The sequence below is a fragment of the Pseudopodoces humilis genome, chromosome 19 (assembly GCF_049639895.1).
Source record: "Pseudopodoces humilis isolate 2021_Gansu_Grassland_sample_001 chromosome 19, ASM4963989v1, whole genome shotgun sequence".
NCBI lineage: Eukaryota > Metazoa > Chordata > Aves > Passeriformes > Paridae > Pseudopodoces > Pseudopodoces humilis.
In genome coordinates this window covers 3596111-3611475 of record NC_142218.1, presented here as the reverse complement: position 1 = coordinate 3611475, position 15365 = coordinate 3596111, and the positions used below count along the sequence as shown (strand labels likewise).

General features: G+C 40.5%; 1 protein-coding gene across 7 annotated transcripts in view; it reads right to left on the bottom strand.

Annotated features, from left to right (window-relative positions):
* The window catches only part of PTPRT (protein tyrosine phosphatase receptor type T), a 436478-nt gene that overhangs the window by 313210 nt on the left and 107903 nt on the right, over positions 1–15365 (bottom strand). For all 7 annotated transcript variants that reach the window (XM_088064391.1, XM_088064395.1, XM_088064397.1 and 4 more), the window contains exon 2: positions 5797–5922. In XM_088064391.1, the coding sequence (XP_087920517.1) occupies positions 5797–5922 (126 nt within the window). The remainder of the gene's footprint in view (positions 1–5796; positions 5923–15365) is intronic.

Here is a 15365-nt window from a genome sequence, read left to right as displayed (position 1 = left end):
AGACACAGGGAAAATGTTAATTTTACTGCTTCGCCTTCCAAGTTTACAAATGTTGAGTCTAACTCCTGCTGGCACCATTCTGGCCTGCAGGGAGAAGAGACAAATGCCTGACCTATGCACAGAGGGTCTCTGGCCTTTCTAGAGGTCAGCAGTAGCTTCACATCTCTCATCTCCTGAAGAGAATGAAAGGATCCTGCCCACCCAGTGTGGGCTATCTCCTTCCAGAAGGAAAGCTGTTTGATAATTACCCATTCCTGCTGTAACTCCGTGGTGCCACTCACAAAAAGAGAAAGGTGACACAGGAAAGCATTTGGCCCATTAGACTCCCATAAAACTTCACTCAGTTCAGTGCAGCCCGAGTGGAATTTGGCCATCTGGAATTCCTGGATACATCTCAATGCTAGCCTGCTAAATGAGTGTTTCACATAGCAACACTAATGATGATGACCCTTCTGTTCTTCCAGTGAGAAGCTCAGACACTCCTCCAGTTCCTGGAACAAGGGATCACGCTCATTTAGGTGTGGGAAGAGCCCTCCATCCCTTATCTCTGCTGCAAGAAGAAAGGCAGGAATTGTGCTGTGACTTCTCAGTGATGCAGGGGAGGTGATGCACTGCACACCCTGAGCAGAACTCCAGCTGGGACACAGGATGCTGGCTCTGTAAGGCCACACTCAGAACTCAGCTGTGCCTAAAAATGTCACCTAAAACACCCACCATTTAGATGGAGGTTTAGATTGGTTCTCAGGGAAAATTTCTTCACCAAAAGGGTGGTCAGACATTGAAACAGGCTGCCCAGGGCAGCAGTAGAATCATCATCCCTGGAAACATTCAAAAATATGCCATGGAAACACTTGGGATCATGCTTCAGTGGTGGCCTTGGCAGTGCTGGGTTAATGGTTGGGCTTGATGATCTTAGAGGGCTTTTCCAACCTAAATAACTCTATGTGAGATAAAAATGCACCAATTTCTATCAGAAAATTACCCTTCAACAATAACAGGTCCTGTTGTTCTTTGCAAAAAATGTTTTGTGGAATAAGGATGCAAAGTGAGGCCATGTGCACATGCAAGGTAACCTAGAAGTGATGTCGTTCTGAATAGTACCATTTATTCCAAACATTTTGCTAATCCATATATTCTTCACAGCTACACCTGTGTTTCCTAGACAATGTCCAGCTGGGAAACTGTTGAGCAAGAAACAGCAGTGGTATGGAGCATGCAGAGATGCAGATCTATATTTATATACACATGTACTCCAGTTCTTTTGCAAGAATTATTGTTTGTTTCTGTGAAAGCAAAGTAGCACTTGCTCTAAGTGCTACAGAGATGAAAGGAAGTGGGCAGTCAGGCAGATGGGGCCAGAAATTCAGAAATTCAGCCTCTGTGTGCTGATTATTTATCTGCTAAGTGGGAGCAGGAAAAACTTCACAAAGTAAATGTGGGATTAAAATATAACAGCAAAGAATGCAGCTGCACAAATGAACAAGACACGATGCCTTGGCATTCAGATAGAATCGTATTTAATACAATTAAAGTAATTACTTCAGTCTAGTCAGCCCTGGTTAAGTCTCCATTGGAGTTAATTAGCAAATGATAGTAAAATACTTTGAACTTTAAATGTTAAATACTTTGATTATTAATATTATTCTTGCAACTGCTACAAGAGCAGCCAGATCCTGGCTCCTTGGAAAGTGGTGGAAAGTGGAAAGTGATGACATGGAGAATAAGAGCAGTACTTTTGCCTGGTTGATTTAAATACATTTCTTTGTTGTGCTAACCAAACATCTGCCTCAAAAAAGACCCACAAAGAGCTCGAGTCCTACTCTCACAGCATCCCAGACTGGCTTGGGCTGGTTTTGTGTCATCCAGCACTGCCAAGCAGAGTGCTGGTTCCTTGTTTGGTAGCACAGCTTCAGACAAATACACTCAAAAAAGGTGATAGAATAATGTCTGAAGGCACAGGGAACACAACAAGATAATTAAGAAAGATTAAAAGGACTGGGTCACTTTTAGTCTTGCAGAATAAAGATTTAGCTGCATACTACTACATAGGAGAGGTTATAAGAGAGCAACAACTGATTATTCTCCCTATTCAACAATGGAAAATAAAATAAAAAATGTGTTGAAGCCACAGATAGGAAAATGAACGTTTGAGAACTTCTACAATTCAAAGAGTGGAACAAACAGCCCAAAAGCTGCAGAATACTCATCACTGAGGGATTCAGGCTTAAGTAAACACCCATCTGTTAAAGAATATTTTGTTATAATCACTCCTGTTATTGTGCAAGGAGGTGGAACCAAAGCCCCACTGAAGTCTGGGGGTTGGATACCTACGATTCATGTGTTCCACATTTTTGAAACATTTATTCAGAACAACAAACATCTGGTTCTTAATCCCCCAATTAACACTGTTTCCAGCCCTAAGGATTTAATCACAGAATTCATGGGAAACTGTTTATTTGCTGGCAAGGGAGTAAAACAAATTGCCTACAAACTTCTACATTGCTAATGGGGCAGTTTAATTGCCTTTTTTTTTTTTTTTTCTTCTTTTTGACATTTTAATTAAAAAAAATAAAGACCAGAAAGACATCCCTGGGCAGAGACCTTTGCAGCAGTGTGTCAGCAGAGAATTACACAGCTCTGGGGACTCGGGCTCTCATTGATGGTGCTGACCTCCTTTGAAGAGCACTCTGGGGTCTAGCAGTGAAAAGGACTTTAGAAAGTGCTAGACAGCATAATTAGTATTCAGGAGGACACAGTTCTGTGGTTTGGTTGAATTCAAAGGGATCTGATGGTACTTAGGAAAGCCAAAACGTTTTCCAGAGGAAAGGGCTGAGCAGGTGGGGGCTAGCAATGCTGCCAGCACTGCAGACTGACTCAGTGCCACTGAACCAACCTAACTCCTGCTCACTTTTTGTTTTGACCATTTCCACAAGGTAGAATTTTAATCTATTTCCAGCTATAAAAGCAAGGCAGCGTTTAAAATACGGTTCCAACGAAGAAAATCTGCATTACTGGTGCATTCCCTGAGCCCTGCTGGCACTCCTGCCACCACTCTCTGTGCTGTGCTGTCGTGCCTCTGGATGCTTATTCCATGAACACCTCTTTGTGACCACCTCTTACACCCTGCAGCTCAGTGAATTTACACCCTGCTTCTCTCAGTTGCTGTGGAGAAATTCAATGGAAAGGAAAGTTAATCCTCACATGTTCTAGGACTCCAGCTTTAAAGATGTCCCTGCTTGGAGTGGAGTCCCACTCCTCCTACTCAGATGAGTGGAACTTGCTGTTCCTCAGTTTATCCACCTGGCTTTGCCACTACACGAATATTAAGTAAACAACTTTTATTCCCACCAAACAGCTTTTCCAAGAGTAACCAACACAAACATCACAATTCTAGCCAGCAACAGGCTCTCAATAATAGCTCCAAAAATCTCTGCCAGCTTCAGGGGGTCTGATTGAACACTGCAGTTTCCTCCAGGGTTAGCAGGACTGGACAGCTCCTGTGAACAAGGGGTTTGTCACACCAGGTCCTTCTGTACCCATTTGCTGTGGTCAGTGATCTGCCACCTGCTGATTTTATCCTTTGTTCCCTGTGGACAGTCCTGTGACATCCATCAGTCACATCAGGAGCTGACTCATTTCCCCTCATGCTCCTTAAAACCTTTTTACACAGTATTTCTTTATCAGCACATTCCCACTTGATGGCTGCTTTACCTTTGCCTCTTAACTTCAATGAAGTTTTCCACATTTTTTTGTTTGAGGCCTAACCTTTATTAAATTTGCAGCTGCTGGAGTATCTCTAGATAATTTTTTTTCCATTATAGCAGATATCAAGGAAAGGAGGAAACCACAAGTATTTGGAGAAATTACACTGTGATGTTCTGGGGTTGGCATGGGGTTTTTTGTGTGTATGCAGTGATTTGTTTGGGGTTGGGTTTTTTGGGGTTGGTTTGCTGCTCTGGGGTTTTTTAATCATGCTATTCTAGGACGTTGCTTGAATATTGTTTAGATTGGATCTTAGGAAATATTTCTTTGTTGAAAGGGTTGTCAAGCACTGGAACAGCTGCCAAGGGAAGTGGTGGAGCCAATAACCTCGGAGGTCTTTTCCAGCTCTGTGATTTCTGCTGACCTCTCCATGGTTCCAGGGTGTGTCAGATGACAATACACCTTCATAAGGAGGCCAGGAAGGGTTTATTTTAACATTTAGAGTTAACATAGCATTAAACTCATCCAGTGCAAGCCATATAAACCTTCCCATTTGTTCCACATTCTCAATTGCATCAGAACTGTGTAAATTGCTACTCCTTCCCTCTGGGATCAGCTAAATCAAAGATTTGCCATGTCTCTCTGGCTTGGTCTTTACCAAGGACACAAAATAGGGATACAACAATGAACCAAGAGCTGAGGATAAAATTGCCATCATTTAAAGCACAACAACATCCAGAATAATGAAATACACTCTTACATACAGGACCAAAAATCTGCAACTTCCACAATCAACTCCTTTGGGGATGCCAAACCAAGTAGTGCCAGGTATAACAGACTTTGAAAGCTCCTATTCTGAATAATTTCCAATGATAAAATGATATAAAACCCACAGAACTTAAACAGCTTTCAGTGCTGGAGGAAGCCCAGGCGGGCTGGTGTCTCCTGTGCTGGTTTTTTACTGACAAGCACCCAGGGCTGAATTCTGGGCTGTCTGTCAGTGGCTGTGGCAGGGAGATATTGCTGTCTCAGCTCCACACCACGTCCTTGCCAGGCAGCCAGCAATTACAAGTCTCTTATCCCAATAATTACAGGCATAAGAATATGTCTGGAACAACATTATATTCTGTTCTTCCACATAGCTCATGCTCTCACAGTGCAATGCACTAACCAGAACAAATATTGCTTTTTTAGGAATGAAATTAAAGGCTGATGAAGTCTTTTTGCCACTGTGTGCCTGAAAGAGACTTGTATTGCTATTTTAGGTGGCAACCAACATGGACAAAGTAGGATTTTTAGTGAACTTTAAAGTGTTTTTTTAAATCAAGTCCTTTTTTAATGTAAACAAAGCATTCCACAGCACTTCAAGTTGCTACATTAAGCATAAATGTAGCATTCCTACATAAAGCATAATGGTAACTTCCAATGAAAAACAAAAGCAGGAAATTATCACCATTGGGAGCTCTGTTAAGAATATTCCAACCATCACATGTATGGAAGTCTACATTTACTCAGGACATATTAGTAAATTAGAAACTGGTAACTCTCTCTTCTGGAAATGTTTTTCTTGCATATGAAAATTCTCCTGCCTCAAGTCCCAGCCTAATCAAGCGTTAGCTACCACAATTCATTCTCTAGGAACCTTCTTGTCTTTCTCAAAATTGGAATTTAAAACAATCAGTTGAAAACTAAATGGTAACTGGAATGTCCAATATTTCCACACCTTTTAAGGCTTTACTCATCTGGCCTGTCCAAAATGAACCTGCCCAGATAATTCTCTCATCCAGAAACGTGCCAAAAGCTGGCCTAACCTTGGAGTTTTATATCCAAAACATTTCCTCTCTGCTAAATGAGAAATAAGAAATGTAAAACAATTCTGCAAGGATATCCAATGGCAGATGTTGGAAAAAGCAACCTCACATCTAGGAATTCTGTTGCCAGATTATTTTGAACACAAAATTTACATTTTATGGCTGAATAAAATCCTTCTCCGCTGTTGTGTGCACCCCAAGCCAGTGCACACATACATAGGAATAACATTTGATTCTTGCCAAGACCTGCATGTCATCATTGTTGATGAGGCTCCTCACTCACCAGTTGGGACAGCAGGATCCATTGTTGGCTTTTCCCAGGTATTGATCTGCTCCCAGGTAAATCCATTGGTTCCCAAGGCGACGCTGTACCCACAATTACTGTAGTGCTCATCAAATGAACAACCACCTAAAACCAAGAAAAATGAAAACATTTCTGGGTTAATTTTCTCTCTTTTTGGTAGGCCATTCACTTAGATATTTTGTACCCAAGCTTACACAGGAAATAAAAATAAATAAAAGTAATTTTCTGAACATTATTTTTCATGCAGCTCCAAGGTGATGTCCAAAAAAATATCTTTGTACTTTCCACGTTCTACATCCACTGGAAGCCCTTGTTTTCTTCCCTCCACACCACTGTTTCTAAGATCAGTCCCCTTTATTTCAACCTGTTATTTTCAAGGACAATTCTACAGGATACCCCCATGCAGAATATTTGCATGAACCTCCAAGAAAGATATTTTAAAAAATCAGGAAAAGGAAGGAGGAATGCAAATGACAAACAAGCACAGCATCACTGTTACTACAGCAAAGCCTCACTTCTTTTGGTTTTAAAGCAAAAAGATTATATTTATTTATATTTATTTGTTTATTATATTCATTATTCATATTTATTTATATTATTATCTTTAACCATCTCCTAAACTTAACAACACAAATTTCTGTGTGGTCCACAAACACACAGAGCTTCCACAAGGTCTTTCAAGTCAATACTTTTGAGCATGGCCCTGTAGTTTCTGAACAAGAGAATGAGAAGCAGCAGATGTCGGCTGGCATTCACACCTTCCAGACTGTTGACTGAGAGATCTTTACTGCAATTCCTGAAATACTTGGAAGAACTTAACTCTCATAAATACACTGGCAGCTGCCTGAGAACTTGAGAATCAAGGGAAATCCAGGAACTGAGGAATGAAATTTTGTATTCCGGGGCAGATCTTTGCACCTTGGGTCACACAGAGAAACAGGGATGTTTATTCCCTAGGATGTTCCCACACTGGTGTCCCTTACAATCTCATGCACTCCTCAGCTCCACCCAGCTCAGCCTGCCAAAGTATTTCACTACTGGATCCATTGGATTGGGTGTGTGGGTCCCTCAGTTTAGGCTTGAATCATGCCCAAGGTGTGGCTATAAAGGTTTGGTTTCCTCTTGGGGAAGAAAGAACCATTTTTCTCTGCAGATCCCAGCCCTCCAAAGGAACTGGGCACATGGACCATGCCAGGGCTGCAGAGCTCAGCCAGCCAAGCACCAATGGCTCCTGACACCAAGCAGAGCTGCAGGGACAGAGATATTCCTGACTCCACCCTCCTTCCCACAATAAACACCTGGAGCATCACTGACCTCTGGTTCCTCTGCAATAAAGGGTTACCCAACACTAAAGACATTTTCACCCATACTACCCACTCCCCTGGAAAGCCCAAACTTTGTCTCAGTTCCTGTGGAACTCCTCACAAATTACAAATGTATGTCATTAATATTTCTCAATCCCTTACTCTGTTAAATGATTCTCTGTGCACTCCAACTGCAACTGTTTTTAAAGTGGTTCTGCAAAACTTCACCAAACATTTCCAGTCAAGTATATTTCAGGAAGGTTTGTTGGGTAGAGTACCTGACACCCCAAAATACTCTGTTGCTGAAAAATGTTTAGAGATATCACACTTGCCCTAAAAATTAAAAATTTTCTATATTATATTTTCATTATAAATAGATCTGTTCATAGATTTTATGACCCTAGAAAACTTGCATGTTTCAGTAGCTTCTGCAAATATTTCTGAGTTGTCATGATTTTATAATATTTAAATAATCCTTGCCTTTAATTTATTGCATTTGTGAAGCCTTCCCAGCTGTCACAACAAGCAAGATTACACTTAAACTGTTTCCCTAATTTATTTTTTTTTAATTAATTTAGGTGAAAAAGTTCAAAATTATAATATTGAACAGGCTCATTAAAAAAATCTGAGAGAAGATCCAGGCAGCCTGGACTGTGTGGGAGTGAGCAGTGAAAATCATCTTTATCCCAGGGAGCAGGAGCAAGAGGCGAAATCAAATCCTCTATTCTCAGCCTCCACACGGGGCATTCTCATTTTGATAAGATTCCCTTTAATTCAGACACAAAGCATCCCCACTCCCCTGCTCAGCACACAGGGATGTTTGGGAGCTGTTCCTCTGAAGGAATTGCAAACACGTTCTCTGCTCCAGCCCAACGAGGTCTCCTGTGCACAGAGGAATTGCACAGGAGCTGCTACAAAGTCCCAGAAGCAAAACAAGGAATAAATAGCAAAATACAGGGCAGCAGAGCTCAATGAACTGGGAATGTTGTCAATAGTTGTATAATCAGCTAAAGAGGTGATTTTATCCTCGCTGAGGAAGGTGGAGTGTGAGCTGAAAAAGGGACACAGTGAGAACTTGTGGAAATTAATTGGGAGCATCTGCTGATAGAAGACAACAGCTGAGGAAGCTTTAAAGTGCCTTGCCTGAAAGCCAAAGCTAACCTTGTAGTACAGCTGAATAGGAAAGGAAAGGATAAACCATGGACAGCCTTAAAAGCAGCAGCAAGACACCTACATTTCAGAGAAAGAAAAGGTTAGTGGAGAAACCTCCAAACACAGAGTGACAGGGCAATAAGCCAGAAGGATTAATTTACTAGAGGCAGCAGAATTGGAATGTGGAGGTGAATTTGCAGGAAATGAGGACAAAGAGAACAAGTTGGAGTCAGTTTTAAGGGCTCAGATGAGCAGATTGCCTGTGTGAGTCCTGCCTACCAAGAGAGGGGCAGTGCCCACCAGCTTCTTGCTCTGGTGTGTCCCACTGTGAGCAGAATTAAAAATGAAATAAAAGCTCAGCTGGGAGCCAGAGCCTCAGTCACTTGTGAGCCAAAAAGTCAACAACTCCTCTCTTCACACTGTTGCAGTGCATATTGTATTATGGAACAGGAGAGAAACTTCAGAAAGCGGCAGGAAAGTAGTACAATATATCAGAAGATCACAGATTTTGGGGTTGCTCTGTCACAGTCACAGGATGGTTTATGGTGGATCTGAAAGCTCATCCTGTTCCACCCCTGCCATGGCAGGGACACCTTCCACTGTCCCAGGCTGCTCCAAGCCCTGTCCAGCCTGGCCTTGGACACTCCCAGGGATCCAGGGGCAGCCACAGCTGCTCTGGGCTCTCTGCCAGGCCCTCCCCACCCTCTCAGTAAAAAAATTCTTCCTTATATCGAATCCTTGGGAAAGCCACGTAGCCACAGTGGTGTGTTCATATCTGCCAAGCAAGGACATCAGTGGCAGCCCCCTTCCTGCAGAAGTTGGCATGTGGGACATTGCAGCTTCCCTTACAGGCAGCCAGCTTCAGAAAATTGGAGATTTTAGGAGTTCACTAAAGTAGGAATTGCAACAGGCAGAAGTGTTGTTTTCACTGATGTCAACATCAGCTTAATATTCAATATTTCCAAAGACACCTCACCTATGCAGATACTTGGATGTGAGCTACACCCAAATGTGATGGAACATAAAGACAGGAAGAGGTTAGATCCATCCCTAAAGAAAATCATCCATGGCTGAAATCTCACTGCTTAGAGGCAGAACAGGGCTATCCATTAACCTTGAAAAAATAATCCTCAGGTTGAAGAGAAAGGAAAACCGACCACTGGATGAATTTAGTTACCAAGTCTGCATGTCATCATTTCAGCCACATATCACAGCGTAGCTTGAGGAAAATGACAATTTTCACACAGTCACCAAAATGGGGTGCTGGATCTTCATAAATAGTTAGCAGGAATGAGGATTTTTAGACAAGAAATTGGGATGTTTGGAGACCTTTTCCTGCTTGGATAAAAATTAAACAAACACAGTTGCTCAGTGGGAATGGTGAAAGCTTTGATGGTGTTGGATAACACAGGTGGTGTTAAAACCTTTCCACAAAATGAAATCTAAACAAGAAAGCTTCTCCCTTCCTGAAAAGGGTCATATTGAAGCAAATAATGGCTCACATAAGAAGAATAAAATATCCCTTGTTTTACACTGCGGGCTTGTAACAATGCCACTGCTCATCTGAATGATGCTAATTAATCTTGAGCAGACCTATCATCAGTTACTGAGACTTGCCCCTGGATTAAATGTAAACCAGCCTTGCATAAATTGAATGGCTCCTTTGAATATATAATTGAATTTGCAGAAGTGTGCGCCAGGGGGGTGTTTAAATAAGTGCACAAATATGATAAAAAGAACTTCATGCCATAATATCTCATTCAGTAAGCAAAAATAATGGCAGGGCACATTCCAATTAGTGTTTGATTTATTTATTTTAACAAATCCAATTAGTTGAATGTTTTATAAAGTCATCCAATGTCAAAGTCTCACAGACTCACCAGATAAAAAACACAATACTTCTAAAAGGGGATAAAGAAACACACTGATGTGAGAAGCCTCATCAGTTATCCCATGGTTCTAAACACACACAGGAAACAGAGCAGTAGATATAATTTGAACAGGCATTTAGAGCAATCCCAAAGTGGGAAAGGGATAGACACAATGAGAAGAGACATCAGTCTCACTGATCCACTCCATCATTCCTCCAAAAAGAAGTAGTTACTTCTCTCATTTACTAAAAAAATAAACCTAATAAAAACAACAATAACCCATAAACAGCAACAAAATGGGCAAAAGTTAAGAAAGCATGAACACTTTTTAGTAAACAATCCTTTGGAAACTTTCATGAGAGCTGAGATCTAGTCTCTCAATTTTTATCTTAAACCCACAAAATGGAAAGTAAAGGAAGAAACAAATGCTGTTAGGATGAGGCAGTGCTTATGAACTATAAAACTCTACAAATTAATCCACTGCTGTTTCTGATCATTCATTCTCATCCCTTCCAAAGACATTCTTGTTTACCAGGGCCGGAAAAGATGCATTTGACTCATTAAAGTAACTCCTAGTGTGGGATTTATTGTACAAAAATCCACTTGTAACTTGTTTTTCAGACTGTAGAATTCATATAGCAGATTCCTGAGAAATCTCATTGTATATTCTTCTGGAAGTGGGAAAGAGTGAAGAATGAAAATGTACATGTAAAGCTTGTGCTGAGTTGCTTTAAGATGGGATAAATCAAAGAATATTGGAATTTCCTCATTCAGGAAGAGCAGTAAGTCCTTTATGTGCTTTCTACTCCTTCCAGAAAGATGAAGACAGAAGACATCAGACAAGTGCATATCAACCTGCTCTTGCACCTGGCCAATTTCAATGAGTACTTTATTATCCTAACCAAATGTTTGTTCTATAGCCATGGATTTTCAAAGAACAGGTTTCTGCAGGGAGGAAAGAGTCATCTTTACTGAGTCAAAGGGTATTTAAACTCAGACTCTGCAAGGGAGACAAAGATGCTCTGACTCCTCAAACTGCAGGGAAAGCTTTGATCATTTTTTAGGCCTCATTAGCTAACAGAGGATCCACACCAGGAGAAACTGGGGAATAGATTCTCCAGTGTGTAAGAAGGAATAAACTGAAGTAAAGCATTCACAGCTTCCTCTTCTGATGGCAGCTCTTCAAGAACTGGGCTCAGACCTCGCGCAAATTCAGGCGAGTCACTCAACCATTCAACACAAATCCCAGGCTTCTCTGTGCTTCTTTCGAGGCATCCAGATGTTTGGGGGTCAGCAACAAACATCAGTGATTTCTCTACTGCCTCAAATACATCCCATGTGGTTTGGTTTCTGCTTCCAGTGTCAGTCCCGTGGTCGAGGAGTGATTCACCTGCCACAGGACAGTTCTGTTCTCGCCTTGCCATATTCTTGCTAAATTTACATGTAACAGAGACAGTTTTATCTATGCTCTGGAAGGTGCCAGTTCTCTGAGATACCAGCAACAATTGCCTGGCCAAGGTTTGAATCATTCTTGTTAGAGTTGGCTAAATTTCATTCTTTTTGCGTGTTCTGTGCCTTGGCAATCCAGATTACAGGGAAAGCATACAGAAAACTTGTCTTTATTTTTAAAAACAACAATGAAAATTATTTCTCTTTAGAATTAATATATATATATGTGTATAGGGTTTGGGGTTTTTTTTTTCCCTAAATCAGTGTCATCCTTGAAAATCCTGAAAGCAGTTTAGAAAAGCTCTTCTTGGTTCAAAACTGGAATTGTGATTTCAAGTGCTATCAATCCATTAGGGAAGACACTCATCAGCATATATTTATGTATTTTCTAAGCCTTTTTCTGATTACACACCTTGTGACCTTGCTGACTTTGCAGGTTCAGCGCTACATATCTATTCCCACATGTTTTGAAGCAGCTCTGAGCACAGTTTCAATGCACACATGTCCTTCATGCAGGGATGAAATCAACAGTTGGAGGTTCCTTGCAAAGGAACCTTGCTACAATCAAAATATTGCTTCCCCCAAGTAAGGGATCACACCTGGTGTCCATGAGGAACATCACCAGGAACAGCCAGGTGAAGCTTTGTCAGGTGAAACACCTCCAGTGCCCTCCCAGCAATAACAAGTTTTTCTCCCAGCACTTCCCTGCAGGAAGTTTTGGTGCCAAATGTGCAGCAGAGCCCAGCAGAGTTTATCAGTTCTGCTCCTAATCCCATGGAGCAGAGCAAGCACCGTGGATCCTGACAGGCATGGAATGAGTGCTTAAGCTCCATTCCCTGAACTTGTCGGTTTAAGCTGAGTTCTCTTCCTTAAATTCATCCTTACAGGTTTCTCTTTGCTGAACTTTCCCTCTGTGTCTCATCACTGAGCCCCAGACCAGCTCAAACACTCATTACTAATTCTGTACTTCATAATCCACCACGGATCAGTGAAATCACTTTGAAGTATCCCAGGACTAGAACTAACACTAAATGTCATTTGTTTCAATTTCTATGTCCAAATCAAGGATGACTCATCTAACTTGCCTTGCAAAAATGTACGTCCTTTATTTAATACCAGGAATACATTTTTGCTACTGACAGCTGAGCTGTCACTATTTCAATAGCTCAATATTAACATTTTATTGCTTTAAGCAGAAGTTAATATTAGAGACCTGTACAAATTTCTAATCTGATTGAATTATTTTTTTCAAGCTACAAAAAAGTCAGTTAATACCCTGCACCTTCTCAAAGAACCCCGAATTTCCCAGTTCAGTTAGTTCCAGTCTGCTGCAACACACCAAGATTGATGCTAAGAATTTTCAGACTTGCCAGTCCCAAGGAAATGAAACTTGTGAAATTAACATGTTATCAAACCCATAAAAGATTCTTAAACAGACATTCCCCACCAACTTTTCTCAAGATTCTAACTAATAATCTTCCAATCCATAAATTTAATGGCTTTCCACCATTGAAGCAGACTCCTGCTTTAGTCATGGTATAACAGAATGAAGATTTCTTTTTAAAATCACAGATTTGTAGCACACACTTGCTGTTATACTGTAGACTAAATATTAGAAAAGTCTTACCTAGCTTCAATTCATTTCTTAAGTCACAGGACATTTTTTTTTTCCTAAAATAATCCTGTTTTGTACTCCAAAAATTCACCTTAAATTGTTAGCCATGATTGCTAAAGATGTGCTTAGTTCTATTGGTCAGTAAAAACTATTTGTGGGTATTCATTGTTTCTTAAAAAAAAAAAAAGAACATTGCTTTTCTTTTCTTCAATTATCTGAAAATTCTTTGGGCTAATTATTCAGTGAATCCTAACAGGCTTGTCCAACATTGTATTTATAGTACATTTCCACTAAATTCTACCTCAGCTGCTACACTGGAGCGTTGATAAGTCAGAGCTCTCTATGGACTTGCTTCATTTCAGCATTTTATCTGTCACACTGATACTGCTCAAGCTGCACTCTTAAATGACATCCTTATTTTACTCTACAGAGCAGAAGAACCTGTCTGAAAGTAGCTGTTTCTCACTTATTTTATATTCCATTAGCAAGCCTCTCTTTCTCAATAAGCTTTCATACAAACTTCAAATTAATGTGTTTGAACTTTAAGCAAGAAGCAGCCATTGACTGATTCACATTATCTTTGGTGATGAATAAAATATTGTCTCAACAGACACCATTTCAGGAATCCCAACAGCAACTACAAAACTTCCAGTATTTCTGCTTTCCCTGTTCTGCTGTTCAGGCTCCTGTTTTGGTGGAAGATCTCCTTCCAACAGAGATGTTTCTTTGGAAGTTCATGGTCATAAAACACAAGGATTAGCTTAAATAAGGGTAGGAAGTCTGGTTTCTTGCCACACCAGCAAACACAGAAGAAAATTAAACACAATCTGGTTGTAGTCAAACATAACAAGAACAGACATATCCTTTTCAGAGAAGAATTTAACTTTTTATTGGACTGACATTTTTATAATAATCCCATTAACTTCCCAAATGAGGCCAAGTGCAGTAAATTAACTCAGTGCTGAACTTCCAAAATGCATCTTCCTTTTGCACTCACAGAAAACTACCCACAATCTGCATGAGGACAAAATGTCTGCGCACACACACACATTCCATCTGTATTCTAAACAGTTCCAAAAAGAGCTATCAGTAATTTAAATGTTTTCCTGGAGAAGATTCTAACAAAGTGGGTTGATTCTTGATGGACAATACTGATATTTTGTTTAAACTGCTTCTGAACATGTGCAATTAAGATCCAGCACTGTGCAGAGCTCCAAAAACTCCCTGATATTTAAGGTTGACAAGTATTAGCTGAAGTCCACCCTGGTTAAATATCAGATTTAGTTAAAAAGAGAGCTATCATCTGTTATTGAGTATCAGCAAACAAAATCTAATTGGCTAATAATACAATGGCAATAACTTGCAATGAGTCTTGCCACTGGTATATCATGCTAAATTTAATAACTTTGTTATTGGAAGCTACTCCCAGAGAATGGCTGTATAAATAACTTTTATTGAGTTCTAACAATTCCTATAGCTCCAACTTTATACATATCTCAGATCAAGGTTATCTCTTCCAAATGCCCTTTCACTTGTTGCTGACAGTGACTGTTTTGAATTACAGTTAAAGTGCAGTGTCAAGGATATTTAAAGACATGTATTTTAAATTGTTTTCAGTCAAACCATGATCTTCATTCAATGTGTCAGGAGCAAGTCAGCCCCAGAAGTGACAGTGGCTCTCCAGCTGCTCTGCTTCCAGGTGCCCTGGAGTCAGACTGGGAACAGGACAGCAAATCCTGGACTCTGTAAGAGCTCCTGAAAGGTTCCATCTCTTGACTGATGGCTGAGGCACTAACAGCCAGCCAGGTTTGAATTTTAGTAATTTTTTACCTGACTTTTAATAGCTTTTCAGTTTATTTATTCTGCCCATTGATGTACCAGGGCACTGCAGTACCCAGGATGCTGCTCAGAATCCCAAGCCCTGGAAGCCTCTCTGTCCTCTGCAGCACACTGGAAACAGTGTGAGGAAAAAAAAAGATTTGTTTGCTTTTATCCTCCAGCCTCCTCTGTGTAAATTCATTGCCCAAAGAGCAAAACACAGAGGAAATATGTGCCAGGAATAAATAGGTCTCTGCCTAACAGCACTTGTGAGTTCTTGGAAACATACAGAGCTCCTCATCTGTTTAACCAAATTTCCTACTACTACATAAGCATATG